Source organism: Leucoraja erinacea, chromosome 27 (assembly GCF_028641065.1).
Source record: "Leucoraja erinacea ecotype New England chromosome 27, Leri_hhj_1, whole genome shotgun sequence".
Classification (NCBI taxonomy): Eukaryota; Metazoa; Chordata; class Chondrichthyes; order Rajiformes; family Rajidae; genus Leucoraja; species Leucoraja erinaceus.
The window spans coordinates 30,773,925-30,792,540 of NC_073403.1; the positions used below are offsets into that span (position 1 = coordinate 30,773,925).

The 18,616-nt window shown below is 46.2% G+C and overlaps 2 protein-coding genes across 4 annotated transcripts; one reads left to right on the plus strand and one right to left on the minus strand.

The window, feature by feature from the left end:
• Window positions 1–977: 977 nt before the first annotated feature.
• LOC129710396 (interferon alpha-1/13-like) lies at window positions 978–11,431 on the minus strand. 3 transcript variants are annotated; one of them, XM_055657367.1, is made up of 5 exons: window positions 10,926–11,430; window positions 10,595–10,746; window positions 4,813–4,902; window positions 1,814–2,053; window positions 978–1,710 (listed from the first exon to the last, which is right to left on the minus strand). In XM_055657367.1, exons 2-5 carry the CDS (start codon window positions 10,742–10,744, stop codon window positions 1,612–1,614), a joined length of 579 nt encoding a protein of 192 aa, XP_055513342.1. In that variant the 5' UTR covers window positions 10,745–10,746; window positions 10,926–11,430; the 3' UTR covers window positions 978–1,611. The 3 variants fall into 3 exon arrangements, with proteins under 3 accessions (XP_055513342.1, XP_055513341.1, XP_055513340.1); XM_055657366.1 differs by having other exon boundaries at window positions 10,595–10,749; XM_055657365.1 differs by having other exon boundaries at window positions 10,595–11,431.
• Window positions 11,432–12,743: 1,312 nt separating this feature from the next.
• LOC129710400 (interferon tau-3-like) lies at window positions 12,744–18,371 on the plus strand. The gene is made up of 3 exons (XM_055657374.1): window positions 12,744–12,868; window positions 17,146–17,385; window positions 17,488–18,371. Exons 1-3 carry the CDS (start codon window positions 12,848–12,850, stop codon window positions 17,584–17,586), a joined length of 360 nt encoding a protein of 119 aa, XP_055513349.1. The 5' UTR covers window positions 12,744–12,847; the 3' UTR covers window positions 17,587–18,371.
• Window positions 18,372–18,616: the final 245 nt, after the last annotated feature.

Genomic DNA, 18,616 nt, shown 5'->3' on the forward strand with positions numbered 1-18,616 from the left:
CCAGCTGTGGTAACCGAAGGCTGATCCATTTCCACATCCAATGTAGATGAGTAAGGCGGCTTTGACCAGTCCCCAGGGCAACATGTGAAATATAACTCTACAGCAGAGATCAGATCATTGGACCCACATTTTCCATGCCGTTAAACTAATTACCTCTGCCCACTGCTCCATTCCATGAATATCCATGTTGCTATTTAAAGGCCTCCTAAATGCCACCATTATATCTGCCTTAACTACCACCACCAGCACCCCATTCCAGGCAGCCATCTTGCCCCAAGAAGTAAAAAACTTGCCCCACATATATCTCAATTAGTTTGCCCTGTTCTCCTTAAAGCTGTGTCCTTCAGGCTTTGACATTTCTATCCTGGTAAAAGGGTTCGGTCTATCCTTTGCAAGCAATGATGGTCCAACCTCTCTTGATAGCTGATAAACCTTAGTCCATGCAGTGGTCTGGTAAACCCGCACTGCAGATTCTCCAAAGCCTCCACATACTTCCTACAACATGGTGACGAGAACTGCAGGCAACACTCCAAATGTGGTCTCACGTAAGTCCTAAAGAAATGGCATCATCACCTCCAGACAATTATCCAATGAGGGCAGGTAGTCTAAACGACTTCTTTACCTCTCTGTCGGCAATCTTTATGTAAATTTTCCCCATATGTGGAGACCCTTTGCATACCTTGGGTATGCAAACAAAGAATATTCTTCTGACTTGTCACATGTGATAATAAAGTGTCATTCATTCATTCACTTCAAAATGTATTCGCATACTTTGTCTGTGCAGTGTGAGATTACGGAGGGAAAATATATTTGAGGAATATCTAGAAATGCAAGAATTCCCATTCATTAGACATGTGAAGACGCTGCAGCAGCAGTCAAGACATGTGACAAAAATAAATGCAATGCAAAAAATATACACTAATGAAAATACAAAACATCCATTTTCATTGAAAATATTTTATTTTAGAAAAAATATTCACAGCGTCTCTCTAAAATACAATAAATTAACAAAGATTTTGACTATATATATTGTATGCTTAAATATATATAAGTGCAAATATAAATAAACTGAAATTAATTTATTCACTGAAATAATTTAATGAATTTACTGAATTTGTCAGTCTTTGAAAGAGGGGATCTTTCAAGATTCACAGTTCAACACAGGATAATGGTACAAAAATAAATATCAATAAATTAGATCAACACTTAAATACAGAGAAATATCCAAATGTTCTTTGTTCTCCATGACTCTCATACAAGTCGAAATAATAGAATACATTGTTCAGAAAAAAAGCTAATGGGAGAGAATATAGCTAATGTTTCTGATGCAATAATAATAATTAATTTGTTTAAAAAATTGTTAACATTCTGGTTCTTGAGCATTCATGATGGTAGTTTATTTGACCTGGAATGACTCCCTTTTCCATTCCACACGTACTGAGTTGTTTGAACATCTTCCATTTCATTTATCACGTTTCCACCATAAGAAGTCCAAGGAAGGGTCTCAACTCAAAACATCACAAAACCATAATCGACAGATATGTTGCCTGATCTACAGATTTCAATTGATCCTCAATTTCAGTCTCTTATGATTCAGTCTCTGAAATATCCTCATTGTTCCCTGCTGATTGTTGCCATGATGAGTAGGAGCTGTTGTAAATGTGCCCTGGTCTCAGCGCGTGTTATTTCCCAGGCACAGTCACTGAATCCCTGAAAAAGAGAAAATATCAACAAAATGTATTAGATAATGAACATAAATAATATGTCTGTTAAATATGCTGGTAATCACAGAGTTTCATGTCAATCAGCTCACCTTCTGTTTCAGAAACTTTCTCAGTTTCCTGAAGTATTTATGAACTGTGGCATTCTTCCTTGCCCTGGACCCTGTGCTTGGTTTCCTGACACAGACTTCCAGCTCTCTCAGTTGCCGATCCAGGAGAAGCCTGAAGTGTTCCACTGTGGCCTGGACCCACGTTACTGAGCTCAGGTTCATGCTGTAGATCCTGCGGAGGTGATGCAGTGTTTCATGGACAATCTGGATCCTGTCCTGGGCCTGTGCAAAACACACATGGAGACATTAGACAGATCCTGGATCCAATCTGGTTAGAATATGATAAGTCACAATCAGGCATCATTTTCAAACAATTAATTCTCAACTGGAGGTTTGCTAGCCTGTGGCCACACAGTACTGAAAGAAGGTCAGAGCCAGTTGAATTGTAATCTGCAGTTAGAGGTTTAAAAATTGTATGATCAATTAACAAGCAGTACCGTGTCAGATGCAGGACACAGTGTCATAGTCTTTGATGGCATGTGAACAGTTTGCAGGAATACAATTTATGCTGCAGGTCCTCAGTTAAAGGGAGAGATGGGAGAAGATCCAACTAATCTCACCAACCAGTAAATGTGATGTGGAGATTTTATAGAGGTGTACAATGTCAGTAAAGATATGTATAAGGTAACAGTTGCCTGAATTGATTGAGTGAAACAATTGAATGGTAAGTTCTAATGGCAAGAGCAAATACAATTTGGGAGTGTTAGTACAGGATTCCCAAAATTTAATTTGCAAGATGAATCAGTAGTAAATAAGGCAAATACATACAAGCATTTATTTTGAGAGGACGAGAATATAAAAGCTGGGATGTAGTGCTGAGTATGTATAAGGCACTGGTTAGACCGCATTTGCAGTAATGTGAGTAGTTTTGGGCCCCATGTCTGTGGAAGAATGTGCTGGCATTGGAGAGGGTCCAGAGGATATCTATGAAAATGAACCCAGGTATGATTGGGTTATCATATGACAGGTGTTTGACAATACTGTGCCTGCACTCACTGTAGTTTAGAAAGATGCTGGAGGACCTCATTGTATTTTACTAAATAATGAAAGGCCTGGATAGAGTGGATGTGGGAGGATGTTTCCATTAGTGGAAGAGTCTAGGACCAGAGGCCATAGCCTAAGAATTAAGGGATGTACCATTAGGAAGAAGTCGAGGAGGAATTTCTGAAGGTAGATGGTGAATCTGTGGAATTAATTGCCACAGAAGACCGTGGAGGCCAAGTCAATGTTCAATTTTAAGGCAGAATCTAAATGTGTACAGATGCCAGAGGTTATGGGGAGAAGGCAAGAGAATGAGAGTGATCGGGAAAGATAGATAAGCCATGACTCAATGGCAGAGCACACATGATGGGCCGAATGGCCTAATTCTGGTCCTATAACATATGAATATGTACAATTGTATGGTAAATCTCTAGGCCCAGAAATGTGTGCTAAGGTGAGTTGGTTAGGGGATGGGGGACTTAGAAAGATTAAAGGAGGGAGGAAGTGTCTTATAGTTTGTCTAAAGTTCATCATATCAAGACCTTCAGCTGGCGGATGTGCAACAACCACCCTACAATAATAAAAGCAAGAATTCAACACACACACACACACACCTTACACACTTCAAAACTTGAGTGGGGGCAAGTCAAAAAACCAGAGCATGATAGAATTACAAATATAAGTCTTTCACCCCTCTCTGTCTCTACGTCACATTATATAACACAAAATATACAAAGTGCTGAGGCAAGTCAGCCTGATCTGCTTAATTACTCCAGCACTTTTCTATCCCTTTTTTAACCAGAATCTGCAGTTCCTGGTGTCTACTTTCACTCCTCCCATTATCTATCAAGGCATACCAACATCATAGCTTTCTATGCAGTGGCGATCCAAGTACTGGGCAAGGCAGTGCACTCAGCTATAGACTGGACATTTTTGTTTCTCTCTAGGCAATCTAAACTCTTACATTTTCCTTCAAACCCATGGCCTCTGGATAAAGATATCTCTGCTTTGGGGGATATTTAAATGCTGACTCCCCATTCTAAGACACCCATAATGTTGTACACCTCTCCTCGGTCCCCCTGTTCTTTATCCTCTTTGAATTCAATTGACTTGCTGAGGTGTGGAAGTATTTAACCAGACCAGAGGTGAATCTCAGAATCCCTCTCTGCACTCAGTCATCAGCAGGTTAGTGTGGTGTCAATGGTGACATCGCCTATGTTGGACACAGGTTGTGAAAACATTTGAGAGGAGGAGATTAATCCCAGGAGATTAAATCAAGCGGTACACTCAATAGGTGGCCTAAAAAACTGGACAAACTCAGCGGGTGAGGCAGCATCAATGGAGCGAAGGAACAGACAACGTTTCCGGTCGAGACCCTTCTTCAGACTGGTGGGGGGGGGGGGGGGGGGGGGGGAAAGAAAGGAAGAGGCGGAGACAGTGGGCTATGGGAGAGCAGTGAAGGGAAGGGGAAGGAAGGAGAAAGCAAGGGCTACCTGAAATTGGAGAAGCCAATGTAAATACCGCTGGGGTGTAAATAACCCAAGCGAAATGTGAGGTTCTGTTCCTCCAATTTGAGGTAAGACTCAATCTGGTCATGGAGGAGGCCCAGGACAGACTGTCAGATTTGGCATAGGAGTGGGAGTTGAAGTGCTGAGCCTCCGGGAGATCAGGTTCGTTATTGCGAAGTGAGCAGAGGTGTTGGGCAAAGCATTCGCCAAGCCTGCGCTTAGTCTCGCCGATGTAGAGCAGTTGACACCTGGAACAGCGGATGCAATAGATGAGGTTGGGGGAGGTACAGGTGTACCTCTGCCTCACCTGGAAAAACTGCTTGGGTCCTTGGATGGAATCGAGGGGGGAGGTAAAGCGACAGGTGTAGTATTTTCTGCGGTTGCAAGGGAAAGTACCAGGGTGGTTGGGGCGGTAAGGATAGGCGAGTGAGATAACTGGAAAAGGTAAAACAGGAAAAGAGGGATCAAGAGTAAAATGCCGAGTTTACTCACCTCAACCCCAAAGGAAAGTTTCACCAGGTTCAAGGGCTTGGTTTTCAGCGACCGCCGCTCAGTCCCACACTGTCGGGTTAGGTGGCCACCCTGAGACACAAGATGTCAACGTTATTCACAACCCGAAAGCTTTCATTGCAATCCACGCGAATCGGATCACACTGTTGTAAATGCAATCAAGCCAAACTCAAGTACAATAGGTAGAGCGAAGGGGGAGATACAGAGTACAGAATATAAAACATCTCAACGAGAGAAATACGGGAGAACAGGCTCCGTGTAATCATTGACTTTTTAACAAACAGCCCGGACTTTGGGAGCAGGGCCAACTCACCATTTCATTCAGTTTGCCCAGAGTGTCCGTGTTGAGAACTTGCAGTAACTGCAGCCTCTCACAGCCCAGGCTCAGGGTCCCGGACAACAACACACAGACAATCCAAACTCTGCAAACAGTGGGCAAAGCCATCTTCAACCCACAGTGAATAAAGCAGCGATCTGAGGCAAAAATCAGCTCGGAAAACTGTTCCTGATCGCTGACTGAAACTCTGGATATGGAAATGCAACGACTTGTGATCCGAGAGCGGCCGCCTGTGCTGCCGAGACCGGTGGCTGTGGATTCTGTCAGTTGTCTCTGCCATGCTGCCCGCTTTAATATGCTACAATCCGAAATAGTTTATGTTTGAAAAGCGAAATTATGCCACTGGAAATTTGGAAAGTGTCGGGAGAGAACGGTCTCCGTTCTGAAGTAAGGAATATGAAAGTGGGAGAGTCCCGCAGCAGCGACGGGGAAATCCGCGATGGGAGAGAACAAGCAGCGCTGCGGCTCAGAGCTCCGCAGGTTCACATCAGGGAGTCACAGGTGTTGTGGGGGAGGCTCAGTCTCGGCAGGGGACGGGGTGGGGAGTGTGGTATTATGCAATAATAGAGTAAGGCTGAGCAGAGGGGCACTAGGACCCTGCCAGAAGCCAGGCTCCAGTAACCGGTTGTGTCTGGAAAACCCAGGGTGTCGGCAGTTAGAGAGAGAGGCCTGGGCTTACACGAGGCTGTTGCAGTTGCTGTTGTTATTGTACAGATTAAAGGTATACTCTGTTTACGTCGTGGTACGAGCCTTATTACAAGCATAACTCGACATGGTGCCAGAACTGGGAGACTTGTAAGCAAGAAAATAATTAAAGAAGAAGAGGACGGTGTATCGTTTTGGCGGGAAATAGGAGACGAGCTGGCAGATATGGCGCAACCTACACCAACTGCTACGTTCACAATACAACCTCCAGAGCCATTCGATTTTACCAAGCCTCAAGAATGGGAGCGTTGGATCAGGAGATTCGACCGCTTCAGGCTTGCAAGCAATTTAAACGCGACGTCGGCAGAAAACCAGGTGAACACGTTAGTGTATTGCATGGGCGATGAAGCAGATGATGTGCTAAAGGGGCTAACGCTAACTGCAGATGAGAGGAGGGTGTACACGGATGTCAAGGCGGGCTTTGATGCATTTTTTGTGCCTAAAAAGAATGTTATCTATGAAAGAGCCAAGTTCAATCAGCGTGTGCAACTGCCAGGAGAAATGGTGGATTCCTTCATCACTGCTCTATACGGATTAGCCGAACACTGCAACTATGGACAGTTACAGAACGAGCTGATCCGCGACAGGTTAGTGGTTGGGCTGAGAAACGTCTCATTGTCCGAAAAGCTACAGCTAGACAGAGACCTAACCCTTGAAACTGCTATAACAAAGACAAGGCAGTCTGAAGAAGTTAGACGACAGCGGTTTGACTTAAGAGGAGAAAATAGCGGTGCTAGCAAGTGCTCAAGTGTTGATGCTGTGCATGCTAAAAGCTACAGAAAACCCAAATTTCCCTCAAAGCCTCAACCACAAGCACAAACACCAGGCAAAAATAAATTTAATACACAGCCACAGCCAGGTTCAAAGGCCTGCTATAGATGTGGAAAAATGCCCTCGCATGGAAAATTGGAATGCCCTGCTAAAGATGCTGTGTGTCACAACTGTGGCAAAAAGGGACATTATGGCAAAGTGTGCAGAAACAGTGCTAAATCTCTCAATGCTGTCACTACAGAGGAAGAAGAGAGCTTTTTCCTGGGATCCGTGGATGCTGGAAAAGACCCATGGACGGTGCAGCTACAAGTGAGACAACAAAAAGTGTGCTTTAAAATAGATACTGGTGCTGATGTGACCGCCATGCCAGCGGAGGTGTACCATGACATTACAGGGGGGCATGATGTGAAGTGCCTGGCAGTGTCGACACGACCATTGTTTGGGCCAGGGGGCAATGCACTCTCTGTCCTGGGCGTAGCCAGAGAAACACTGCGCAGAGGCAACAAGACAGCCATAGAGGACATTTATGTAGTAAAAGACCTCCACACTGCACTGTTGGGAAGACCTGCCAAAGAAAGGCTTCAGCTTGTGTGCAGGGTTGACGGCATCACCTTGGAATCTGTGAGACAACAATATCCGAAGCTGTGTAGCGGCTTGGGTCTTGTTCGGAGGCCATACTCAATTAAATTGAAGCCAGAGGCTGTGCCCTTCTCTCTCCACACGCCACGCAGAGTCCCTCTGCCGCTTATGGGAAAAGTGAAGGAGGAGATAGACCGTATGGAGAAGATGGGCGTAATCACCAAGATTGAGGAGCCGACTGATTGGTGTGCCGGGATGGTGGTGGTGCCGAAAAAAACAGGTGATGTTCGCATTTGTGTGGACTTCACAATGATGAATGGATCAGTATGCAGAGAAAAGTTTATCCTACCTTCTGTCGAGCACACTCTGGGCATGCTAGCTGGGGCAACAGTATTCAGCAAATTAGATGCCAACATGGGCTTTTGGCAAGTACCATTGACAAAAGAGTCTGCCAAATACACCACCTTCATCACGCCTTTTGGGCGCTACTATTTTAACCGTCTACCCTTTGGCATAGCATCAGCCCCCGAGCACTTTCAAAGGATGATGATGACAGAAGTGACCGGTGGCCTGGAGGGGGTACTGTGTCACATGGATGACATCCTGGTCTGGGGACAGACGCAGGAGGAGCATGATGTGCGGCTACATGCGGTGCTAGAGAAGGCACAAAAGGCCGGCATTACGCTCAACATGGACAAATGTGAGCTCACACGCCACACAGTCAGATTCCTGGGTCATGTAATTTCAGCAGATGGAGTGAAGCCAGATCCAGAGAAGACGAGAGCAGTACAAGAGTTGGATGCACCCAAAAATGTCAGCGAACTCAGGAGTTTTCTGGGCATGGTCAATCAGCTGGGCCGCTTCTTGCCTAACCTGGCTGAAAAAGACAAAGTGCTACGAGACCTGCTGTCCAAGAAGAACCACTGGTACTGGGGGACAGAGCAGCAGGCCGCCTTTGATCAGTTAAAAACAGAGCTGTCATCCACACCAGTGCTCACATTATATAACCCAAACAGTGCTCTAAAGATCTCTGCTGATGCCTCTTCCTTTGGCCTGGGGGCAGTCCTGCTGCAGAAGAACGATGCCATGTGGTCACCTGTGGCATATGCGTCCAGGGCAATGACACCAACAGAGCAGCGCTATGCTCAAGTAGAAAAGGAGGCATTGGCTGCGACGTGGGCATGTGAAAGGTTCAGCTGTTTCATCCTGGGAAGACCATTCGAGCTGGAAACTGACCACAAGCCGTTGGTGAGTCTGCTGGGAGGGAAAGCTTTGGATGACCTCCCACCAAGAATCCAAAGATTTAGGATGAGACTCATGAGGTACAGCTATACAGTAGATCATGTCCCTGGCAAAAGCCTGTGGACAGCCGACACCTTATCTCGTGCTCCTCTGAGAGCCGCAAGAACACACACAGACACAAGCCTATTAGAGGACACCAACATCTATGTAGACTCTGTCATCAGCAACATTCCTGTCAGTGGAGATTATCTGAGCAGCCTACGGGAGCACCTACAGGCAGACAGCACATGCTCTGCACTGATGGAGTACTGCACAGACGGCTGGCCCGACAAAAGCCAACTGCAGGGAGTGCTGAGACATTACTGGGCTGATAGAGCAGTGCTGACTGTGCACGATGGGCTGCTGCTGCGGGGCACGAGGCTCGTCATCCCATCAGCCTTACAAAGTGATGTGCTGCAGAGACTACACGAAGGACACCTGGGGGTGACAAAGTGCAGGGGCCGGGCCAAACAGACGGTATGGTGGCCAGGACTCAGCAGCCAGCTGAATGACATGGTGCTGAAATGTAGAACCTGCATCCAAGAGCGAAGGAACGTCAAAGAGCCGCTGATGCCAACGGAGATGCCAGACAGGCCTTGGCAAACCTTGGGAGCTGACCTATTCACGCTGAAAAACAAGACTTATCTGCTAGTCGTAGATTATTTCTCAAGATATGTGGAAGTTGCGCTACTATCACCCACAAGGTCCACAGATGTGGTGGTGCACCTGAAATCCATATTTGCTCGTCATGGAATTTGTGAATTTCTTAAAAGTGACAATGGGCCCCAATTCTCAGGTAGCCACTTTAAATCCTTTGCAGCAGAGTATGGCTTTATGCACATCACGAGCAGCCCCAGGTTTCCTCAGAGCAATGGGGAGGCGGAACGCGCTGTACAAACCGTGAAAAACTTGCTAACAAAGGCGTCAGACCCATATCTTGCATTGCTGGCCTACAGAGCAACCCCTCTACAGAACGGCTATAGCCCAGCCGAGCTGTTGATGGGGCGCCGCCTACGCACTACAGTTCCTGCCCTTCCAACCCTGCTGAATCCAGTTTTGCCTGACTACAACGCGCTGGGGGCCAAAGAAAGGGAGAAGAGGTGGAACGACGCAAGATCCTTTGACAAGAGGCACGGAGCGAGAAATCTGGAGCCACTAATACCTGGGGAGGATGTGTGGATCACCGATGCACGAGTCCAGGGCAAAGTGCTATCTACACACAATGCACCTCGCTCTTATATCGTCCAGGTGCCTCAGGGCACACTGAGGAGGAACCGGCAGCACTTGGTGCCGCTGCAGACCAACAGTGAGGTAGTCGACGCTGATGAGCCACCGGTGGGAGAAGAGCCAGCTCCACCAGAGCCAGCTCCACCAGACCCAGCTCCACCAGTGACAGCATCACCCAGCGGAGAGGGCCCCACCACAGAGACTGTGCGGACTAGGTGTGGGAGAGAGGTTAGAAAGCCGCAGAGACTTGATTTGTGATTTATTGATCTGTTTTCTACAATAAAGAAAAAGAGAGAGTGAAATGTGATGTGAAAATGTTCTGTAAACCTGTTACATTTACCTGAAACCGGAAAGAATAGTTCACAGTATGGTAACGTGTAAGTTATTTTATTTCTATTTTGCATGCTTAGATCAGGGACAGGTCTTCCAGCAAAAGGGCAGAATAAACCCCTTAAGACCTGCAGAGACAAAGGTAGTCCACCCTTTGTTCTCAAAGAAAGGGAGATGTGGTATTATGCAATAATAGAGTAAGGCTGAGCAGAGGGGCACTAGGACCCTGCCAGAAGCCAGGCTCCAGTAACCGGTTGTGTCTGGAAAACCCAGGGTGTCGGCAGTTAGAGAGGGAGGCCTGGGCTTACACGAGGCTGTTGCAGTTGCTGTTGTTATTGTACAGATTAAAGGTATACTCTGTTTACGTCGTGGTACGAGCCTTATTACAAGCATAACTCGACAGGGAGGGGACGTGACTGTGGCTGTGCATCGCTGGGGGCTGCATTTTATCCGAGTTATAATATCACTGCGCCTTTCAGCGTTCACCCTCGGAGCCACGGACAGAGATTGTGTTAAAGCCGCCCCTCCACTCACCCAACTGCGGTGAAGCCACATCTCAGGGGGACAGTGCGGAGAGACGGGTCGCGGCCGCTTGGTTGGTGGCGACTCTCTCAGCGCCGATACACCGGACCCACACTCTGCTCTCCGAGGAGAAAGTGCTTCTATGTTCTTCACACCAGACATTTCTGCTTTAAAAAAAATTAAACGGCTTCAGTTCGATCCGCATGTTAACCGGTCCCGATCCATTTCCTGTCTTCCTGCCATCGTAGGAAAGTCTCCGGCTCGGTCGGCCGGGGGGAAGCGGCCGCGCCGCAACTTCAGTCCAAAGATCCTATAGCCACAGAAGTAATACATGTTTGCTTACCTTTCCTCCTTAATGGGGAACCTGAAGAAAGACAAGTCGGGTCGCCTACATTGCCGATTGGAGCAATTTACAGCAGTGCAGAATGCAACACTATTAGACGTGGACGCCATGGTCTAAGTGAAGATACGAGTGCGGAGGCGGAAGCAAATATCCTATCTTTAGGCGGAAGCAGGTTACGGAAATGGGACCTTAAATTACCCATGAATCTGCCCATGACCGTACTACGTGTTTTTCGCAGGAGTGGTTCATCTTGCTCCGCTATAGGATCTTTGCTTCAGCCGAAGCGAACGTGTCCTGGTGGAAGAGACGGGCTCGTCACATCCGAGAGTGGGCGTGTTTGTGAACCGCTCGGGTCCCGCTGAGAGGCTGAAGGGTAGCGGGATAAACTGCTATTGGGTTATTATTGTCACGTACACTACGGTCGATGAGGTGCTTCAAGAGTTATCAACCAGTTAAGTGTTCCCAAAATTGATCTCAAGTGGGGATATCATGAAATGGAATTACTTCCAGAGTCAAGAGAGGTGACAACATGCATGGACCTCCAGCCAGAATATCTCCTTCCACCACAACCACTGTCTTCTATGAATAATCCATCTCTGAATCCATACGAGCAAGTCATCAAGAATCCCATACATCTTAATCTTCTGGATCAGGGCCTGCCTTAGGAGGTGCGGGGCCCATTTGGGAACAATTTTGGTGAGCTTCAGGTTCCCAGCCAAGGTCTGTCGAATCATAGAAATATAAATAAAGTCTATTATAGACTTTATATCTCTGTGGTAGAATGGAAAGTAATCAAAATGTGCGCTTAAAAAGTGCCTGCGAGTTAATGGACCAAACAGATCTAAGCTACATTTTAATATAAAATTGCATACAAGTAACAAACAAAATGTGTAGATCACCTCTGAAAAGTACATGGTTACAATACCACTTGTTTTAGTGACTGTGAAATGAAAAAATAAGTAATTTAATTTAACCTATTACATTTTGGGCTTCTACCCCATCCTAACTTAGTTGTGTGTGTGTGTGTGTGTGTGTGTGTGTGTGTTTGTGTGTGTGAGGGTGTGTGTTAGTTGTATGTGCATGTGTGTGTGTGTGTGTGTGTGTGTGTGTGGGGGGGGGGGTATGTGTTAGTCGTCGGTGCAGGATGTGTGTGTGTGGGAGGGAGGACGAGAAGGGAGGAAGGAGAGGAGGGAAGGAGGGAATGGAGAAAGAAGGGAGGGAGGGAAGGAGAGAAAGAAGGGGGGGGAGGAAGGGAAAGGGACAGAGGAGAGAAGGGACGGAAGGAGGGAAGGGGGGGGGGGAGGGAAGGGAAGGGAGGGAGGGAAGGGAAGGAGAGAAGGGAGGGAGAGGGTCGGCGGCAGGAGCGGATGCCGGGATCCGGGTGGAGGGGTGTGATCTGACGCCGAGGTTTGTAAACGTTGCTCTAACCCCCGGCTCTCCCTGTATTGTTCACCATGTCTCCACGGGGAGAGAGAGAGAGGTGGAGCCGGAACTGTGTGCGTCAAGCACGGCGACTGGAGGGGCCGGAGCGCTACCCCGGGACCGTGAGGAACGACCCACCTCCCACTCTCTCTCTTCTCCAATCCCCCTCACATCCCCCTCCCCGACTACCCCTTTCTTCCCCTTTCTTCCCTCGCCATCCTTTCTCCACCTCTCTCTCATCCCTCCATCCGCTTCCCCCCAGCAGACCGAGCCGGAGATATTGCGCGGCGGCGAGAAGGGGTGAAAGACATCGGGACCGAATTCACACTCGGCTCGAAGCCGTTTAATTTAAAAGAAAAGCAGAAATGTCTGGTGTAAATAACAGAGAGGCAGAAGCACTTTCTCCTCGGAGAGCAGAGTATGGGTCTGGTGTATGGGCGCTGAGAGAGTCGCCACCAACCAAGCGGCCGTGAGCCGTCTCCCCGCACTGCCCCCCTGAGATGTGGCTTCAACGCAGTTGGGTGAGTGGAGGGGGCGGCTTTAACACAATCTCTGTCCGGGTCTCATAGAAACATAGAATATAGGTGCTGGAGGAGGCCATTGGGTCCTTCGAGCCAGCACCACCATTCATGGTGATCATGGCTGATCGACCCAAATCAATAACCCGTGCCTGCCTTCTTCCCATATCCCTTGATTCCACTAGCCTCCAGAGCTCTATCTATCTTTCTCTTAAATCCATTCCTCTGTGGCAGGGAATTCCACAAATTCACAACTCTCTGGGTGATTTTTTTCCCTCACCTCAGTCTTAAATGGCTTCCCGTTTATTCTCAGACTCTGGGCCCTGGTTCTGGACTCGCCCAATATTGAGAACATTTTTCCTGCAGGGTGAGCGCTGAAAGGCGCAGTGTTATTATAACCCGGATAAAATGCAACCTCCAGCGATGCACAGACACAGTCACGTCCCCTCCCCACCCCGTCCCCTGCCGAGACTGAGCCTCCCCCACAACACCTGTGACCCCCTGATGTGAACCTGCGAAGCTCTGAGCCGCAGCGCTGCTTGTTCTCTCCTATCGCGGATTCCCTCGTCGCTGCTGCGGGACTCTCCCACTTTCACATTCCTTACTTCAGAACGGAGACCGCTCTCTCCTGACACCTTGCAAATTTCCAGCACAATAAATTCACTTTTCAAACATCACCTATCGTCGGATTGTAACATATTAAAGCGGGCAGCATGGCAGAGGCAGCTCACAGTATCCACAGCCACCGGTCTCAGCAGCACAGGCGGCCGCTCCAGAATCACAAGTCGCTGCATTTCCATATCCAGCGTTTCAGTCAGCGATCAGGAACCGTTTTCGGAGCAGATTCTGATCTCAGATCGGTGCTTTACTCACTGTGGCTTGAAGATGACTTTGGGCAGTGTTTGCAGAGTTTGGATTGTGTGTATGTTGTTGTCCGGGACCCTGAGCCTGGGCTGTGAGAGGCTGCAGTTACTGCAAGTTCTCAACACGGACAGTCTAGACAAACTGAATGAAATGGTGAGTTGGACCCGCTCCCAGAGACCGATCCGACACTCTCCGGGCTGTTTGTTGTTCAAATGTCAATGATTACACGGAGCCTGTTCTCCAGTGTTTCTCTCTCTGGGGTTGTTGATATTCTGCACTCTGGATCTTCCCCTTCGCTCTACCGACTCGACATGTTTGACTTGATTGTATGTATTTACAGTATATCTGTTTATAATGCATAGCATTGAAAACAAAGTTAATCACTCTACCGCGGTACACGTGTCAATATAACCCTAGTAACGTTGACATCTTGTGTCTCAGGGTGGCCACCTCTCCCGACAGTGTGGGGTTGGACAGGTAGAGCGGCGGTCGTTGGGGATTCCAAGCCCTTGGACCTGGTGAAAGAACTTTCCACGGGAATTCATGTGAGGGTAAACTCGGCATTTTACTTAAGAGGGAGTCAACGTGGTTCATTCGAGAGAGTTTAGGTTAAAAGTTTTAATCATATTGAATCCCATCTGATCCTTCGCCTGAGAATGTGACCACAGTAAATAACCCCTTCTAATCATGTAATCTGTTCTGCAGCTTTGTTCAACCGCCCGTGTCGCTCCCAACACCTCTCTCCCGGTTTCACCTTATCTAGTTCATTTGTCCATCTATTGAGTTGTTTACAGTTAATCTCTAGGAAATCCTCTCAAAGTCATAGTGATACAGTGTGGAAATATGCCCTTCCGTCCAACCTGCCCACACCGGCAAACATGTCCCAGCTATCCTATCCAAATGATCCAAACCTGTCCTATCCATGCACATGTCTAACGGTTTCTTAAACGTTGGGATAGTCCCAGCCTCAACTACCTCCGCTGGCAGCTTGTTACACACACCCACCACCGTTTGTGTGCAAAGTTTACCCTTTAGATTCACATTAAATCTTTTCCGCTTCACTTTAAACCTATGTCCTCTGGTCCGCGATTTACCTACTCTGGGCAGGAAACTCTGTGCATCTACCCGATCTATTCCTCTCATGGTTGTATACAGCTCGATAAGTTCACCCCTCATCCTCCAGTGCTCCGGGGAATAGACTCTCAGCCTACTCAATCTCTCCCTATAGCTCAGACCCACTAGTCCTGGCAACATCCTCGTAAATTTTCTCTGTACCGTTTCCAGCTTGACATCTTTCCTATAACATGGTGCCCAGAACTGAACTCAATACTCTAAATGCGATCTCACCATCGTCTTATACAATTGCAACATGACCTCCCAACCTCTATACTTAATATTCTGATTGATAAAAGCCAATGTGTCAAAAGCCTTTTTGACCACCCTATATACCTGTGACTCGGCATTAAATGAACCATGCACCGGCACTCCTAGATCCCTCTGTTCTACAACATTCCCCAGTACCCTGCCATTCACTGTCTAGGTCCTGCCCATATTAAACTTCCACAAATTCAACACCTCACATTTCTGTGTATTAAATTCCATCAATCATTCCTCAGCCCACGTGGCCAATCGATCAAGTAGCTGCTGCAATTTTTTCACAACCATCTTCATTATCTCCTCCTCTAAATCATCTCACAAGCTGTGTCCAGCGTAGCTGAAGAAACCTTGACTCCACTCCACCCTCCATATGATTGAGTGCTACGAGCAATTGTGAGACTCACCTCCGGTTTGGTTAAATAATTACATAACCTAGAAAGTCCATTGGGTTAATGTAGTAGAGGGCACAGGGGACCCAATAGACGTGTAGAACAGTATGATCAGCCACAATAGGGTGGACTGCAGGAAACATTTCTCCATAATAGAGATACCGCTAACCAGAGATCTTGCTTGACGGTGAGAACTAAATGCTAGGATAGGATAGAACAAAAACATATTTTCCATCCGGTGTGTAGTTGGATTTTGGACTCACTGACTGAGAGGGTCCTTGAGTCAGAATTACCAACACCATTTAGGTGGTATCTGGACCATTTCCTTTCTTGAATCCACGTGGTCTAAATATTGAACCTCTAAAGCATAGAAGGATCTGATGTTCTTATGAATGAATTATTTAATGTGAGATATGAGCAGGGAGAGATGATGGGTCTATTTGAATGACTCTGTTGCACTTTGATTGTTTGCCTCCATTCAAGTCTGCTGTGGAAAATACCTGTGCTGATTTTTTTTTAAATGGAATGGCAAATGCAGAACAGCTACTCCAAGGTCTTGATTCGATGAACCTTTGGACAACTTGCAAGACTTCTCCTCCCGTGCTCACTATGTTTTTTTTATACCTAATCCCCTTTCCGTAACCACAAATGTGCCTGTTCCTGGGCCTACATGCGTTTAGATAACTGTTTCCTCTTCACCATCCTTCTAATGACAATGTACATCTCTACAATATCACAGCTTGACATTCTCTGGCTTGAGAAGAACAGTCATGGCTTCTCTCACCTCTCTGTAACTAAGGTCCTTCACCATTCATACCAGTCATATAAACCGATTCACACTCTCCCATAGTCCATAATTCTATAATAATAAAAGGCCATACTAATTGTTACGTTCAACCTCCACCCCTTCCCCTCTTATCTCTGGCCTTTGTTCCATCCACCAACCTATCAAAACCCCCACTTGCTGATGCTAATCTATTACCTGACATGCTTTGTCCAGCCCCTGGACTTTTTAGCTTTCTTCTCCCCAACCCCTACAATCAGCCTGATGAAGTATTTTGACCCAAAATGGTACTTATCCTGTTTCTCCAGAGATGCTGCCTGACCCACTGAGTTACCCCAGCATATTTTGTCCTTTTGCTAAATGCACCTGCACTGTTCAAACAAATATATGCAATTTCACTTGGCTTTGACCTTCTTTTCATTTGTGAAAGGTTAGCAGAACTCCAGTTGAACATAGAACGTACAGCACAAGATCAGGCCCTTCTGCACACAGTGTCTGTGCCAAACCTGATGCCAAGACTATCACTTATCTACCTGCAAAGACATTGTATCCCCCCCAATCCCTGTGTATCCATGAGCCGATCCAAAAGTTGTTTAAATGCCATGAACATATCTGCTTTACTGCCGCCTCTGGCAGCACATTCCAGGCAGACAACCCTTCTGTTTTAAAAACTGCCTCACAGATCTCCTTTAAACTGTCCCCTCTCACATTAAAGTAATGCCTTCTATTATATACGCATTGATTGTTTGAAACTATACCTGATTACACTTTGTCTTATTCTACTAAGACTCGTAAGCATTCTATTTTAACTTAAAAACACACTGGATCCAGGATTTGTCTAATGTCACTGTGTGTGTTTTGCACAGGCCCAGGACAGGATCCAGATTGTCCATCAAACACTGCATCACCTCCGCAGGATCTACAGCATGAAGCTGAGCTCAGTAACGTGGGTCGAGGCCATAGTGGAACACTTCACACTTCTCTTGGATCGGCAGTTCAGAGAGCTGGAAGTCTGTGTCAAGAAAGCAAGCCCAGGGTCCAGGGCAAGGAAGAATGCCACAGTTCTTAAATATTTTAAGGATCTGACAAAGTTTCTGAAACAGAAGGTGAGCTGCCACATATGAAACTTTGTAATTACCAACAGATTTTGCAGCCAATTTCTATCTGTTCATTATCTAATAAATGTACTTGACTTTTTCGCTTTCCAGGGATTCAGTGACTGTGCCTGGGAAATAACCTACACTGAGACCAGGGCACATTTACAACAGCTCCTTCTCATCATGGCAACAATCAGCAGGGATTACTGAAGATTTTTAAAAACTGATTCTTAAGAGTCTAAAATTAAAGACTATTTATTTAAAATATCACCTTCTGATTTTCAGAATGTGCAACTTCAGCATTTTTTGACTACTATATTTATTTTTCTGATACTGATGTGAATTTCAACTTGCAAGAGATGGAGAACAAAGATCTTTTGGCTCATTCTATGTATTTATGTGTTGTTTTAATTTGTTGATATTTATTTTTGTATCATTATCCTGTGATGAAATGTGAATCAAAGACTGGCAGCTGCTGCAATGCAGAGTTCCATGACTGGAAAAGGTGCTCTGTGGTCAGCGGATCATTGTCAATGCCTTGCTGCAGCTTGCCTCTGTTATGGTCGATACTATTTCACTTCCTACTCTGAACTGCACTGGTGGCATTTCATATTGAATGATCTCATCTATATGAACTGTTACAATGTCCGTCCAGTTTGCTTCTGTTAAAACGGTTTGAACTTTAGAATTGTAACTTTTTGCCTCTTTTACTGAAAATTCGTCCTCCATGTGTCTCTGCTGCAATGAGACTGTGCATTGGGAGTGCACCAGCCTGCACTGAGCCAGCTCAGGTGGTGGGTTTGCTGAACCATTGTGCTTAACTTCATCCTTCACTCAAAGTATTGATTATGAGAATGCTGTCTCACTGGTCAGAATATATATTCACCATAATTTATTCATATTTTCAGCAATATTTATTTTTAAACATATGTGAATAGAGTTGAATATCTTTGTTAATTTATTGTTGTTGAGAGATAAACAATGGATGATATTTTTTTAAGAATAAAAAACTTTTAATTGAGATGTGATTCTAAAGATATTAGACATGTTTTTTTTGCATTATATTTGTTTATAGAAACATAGAAACATAGAAACATAGAAAATGCAGGAGTAGGCCATTCGGCCCTTTGAGCCTGCACCGCCATTCAATATGGTCATGGCTGATCATCCAACTCAGTATCCTGTACCTGCCTTCTCTCCATACCTCCTGATCCCTTTAGCCACAAGGGCCACATCTTAA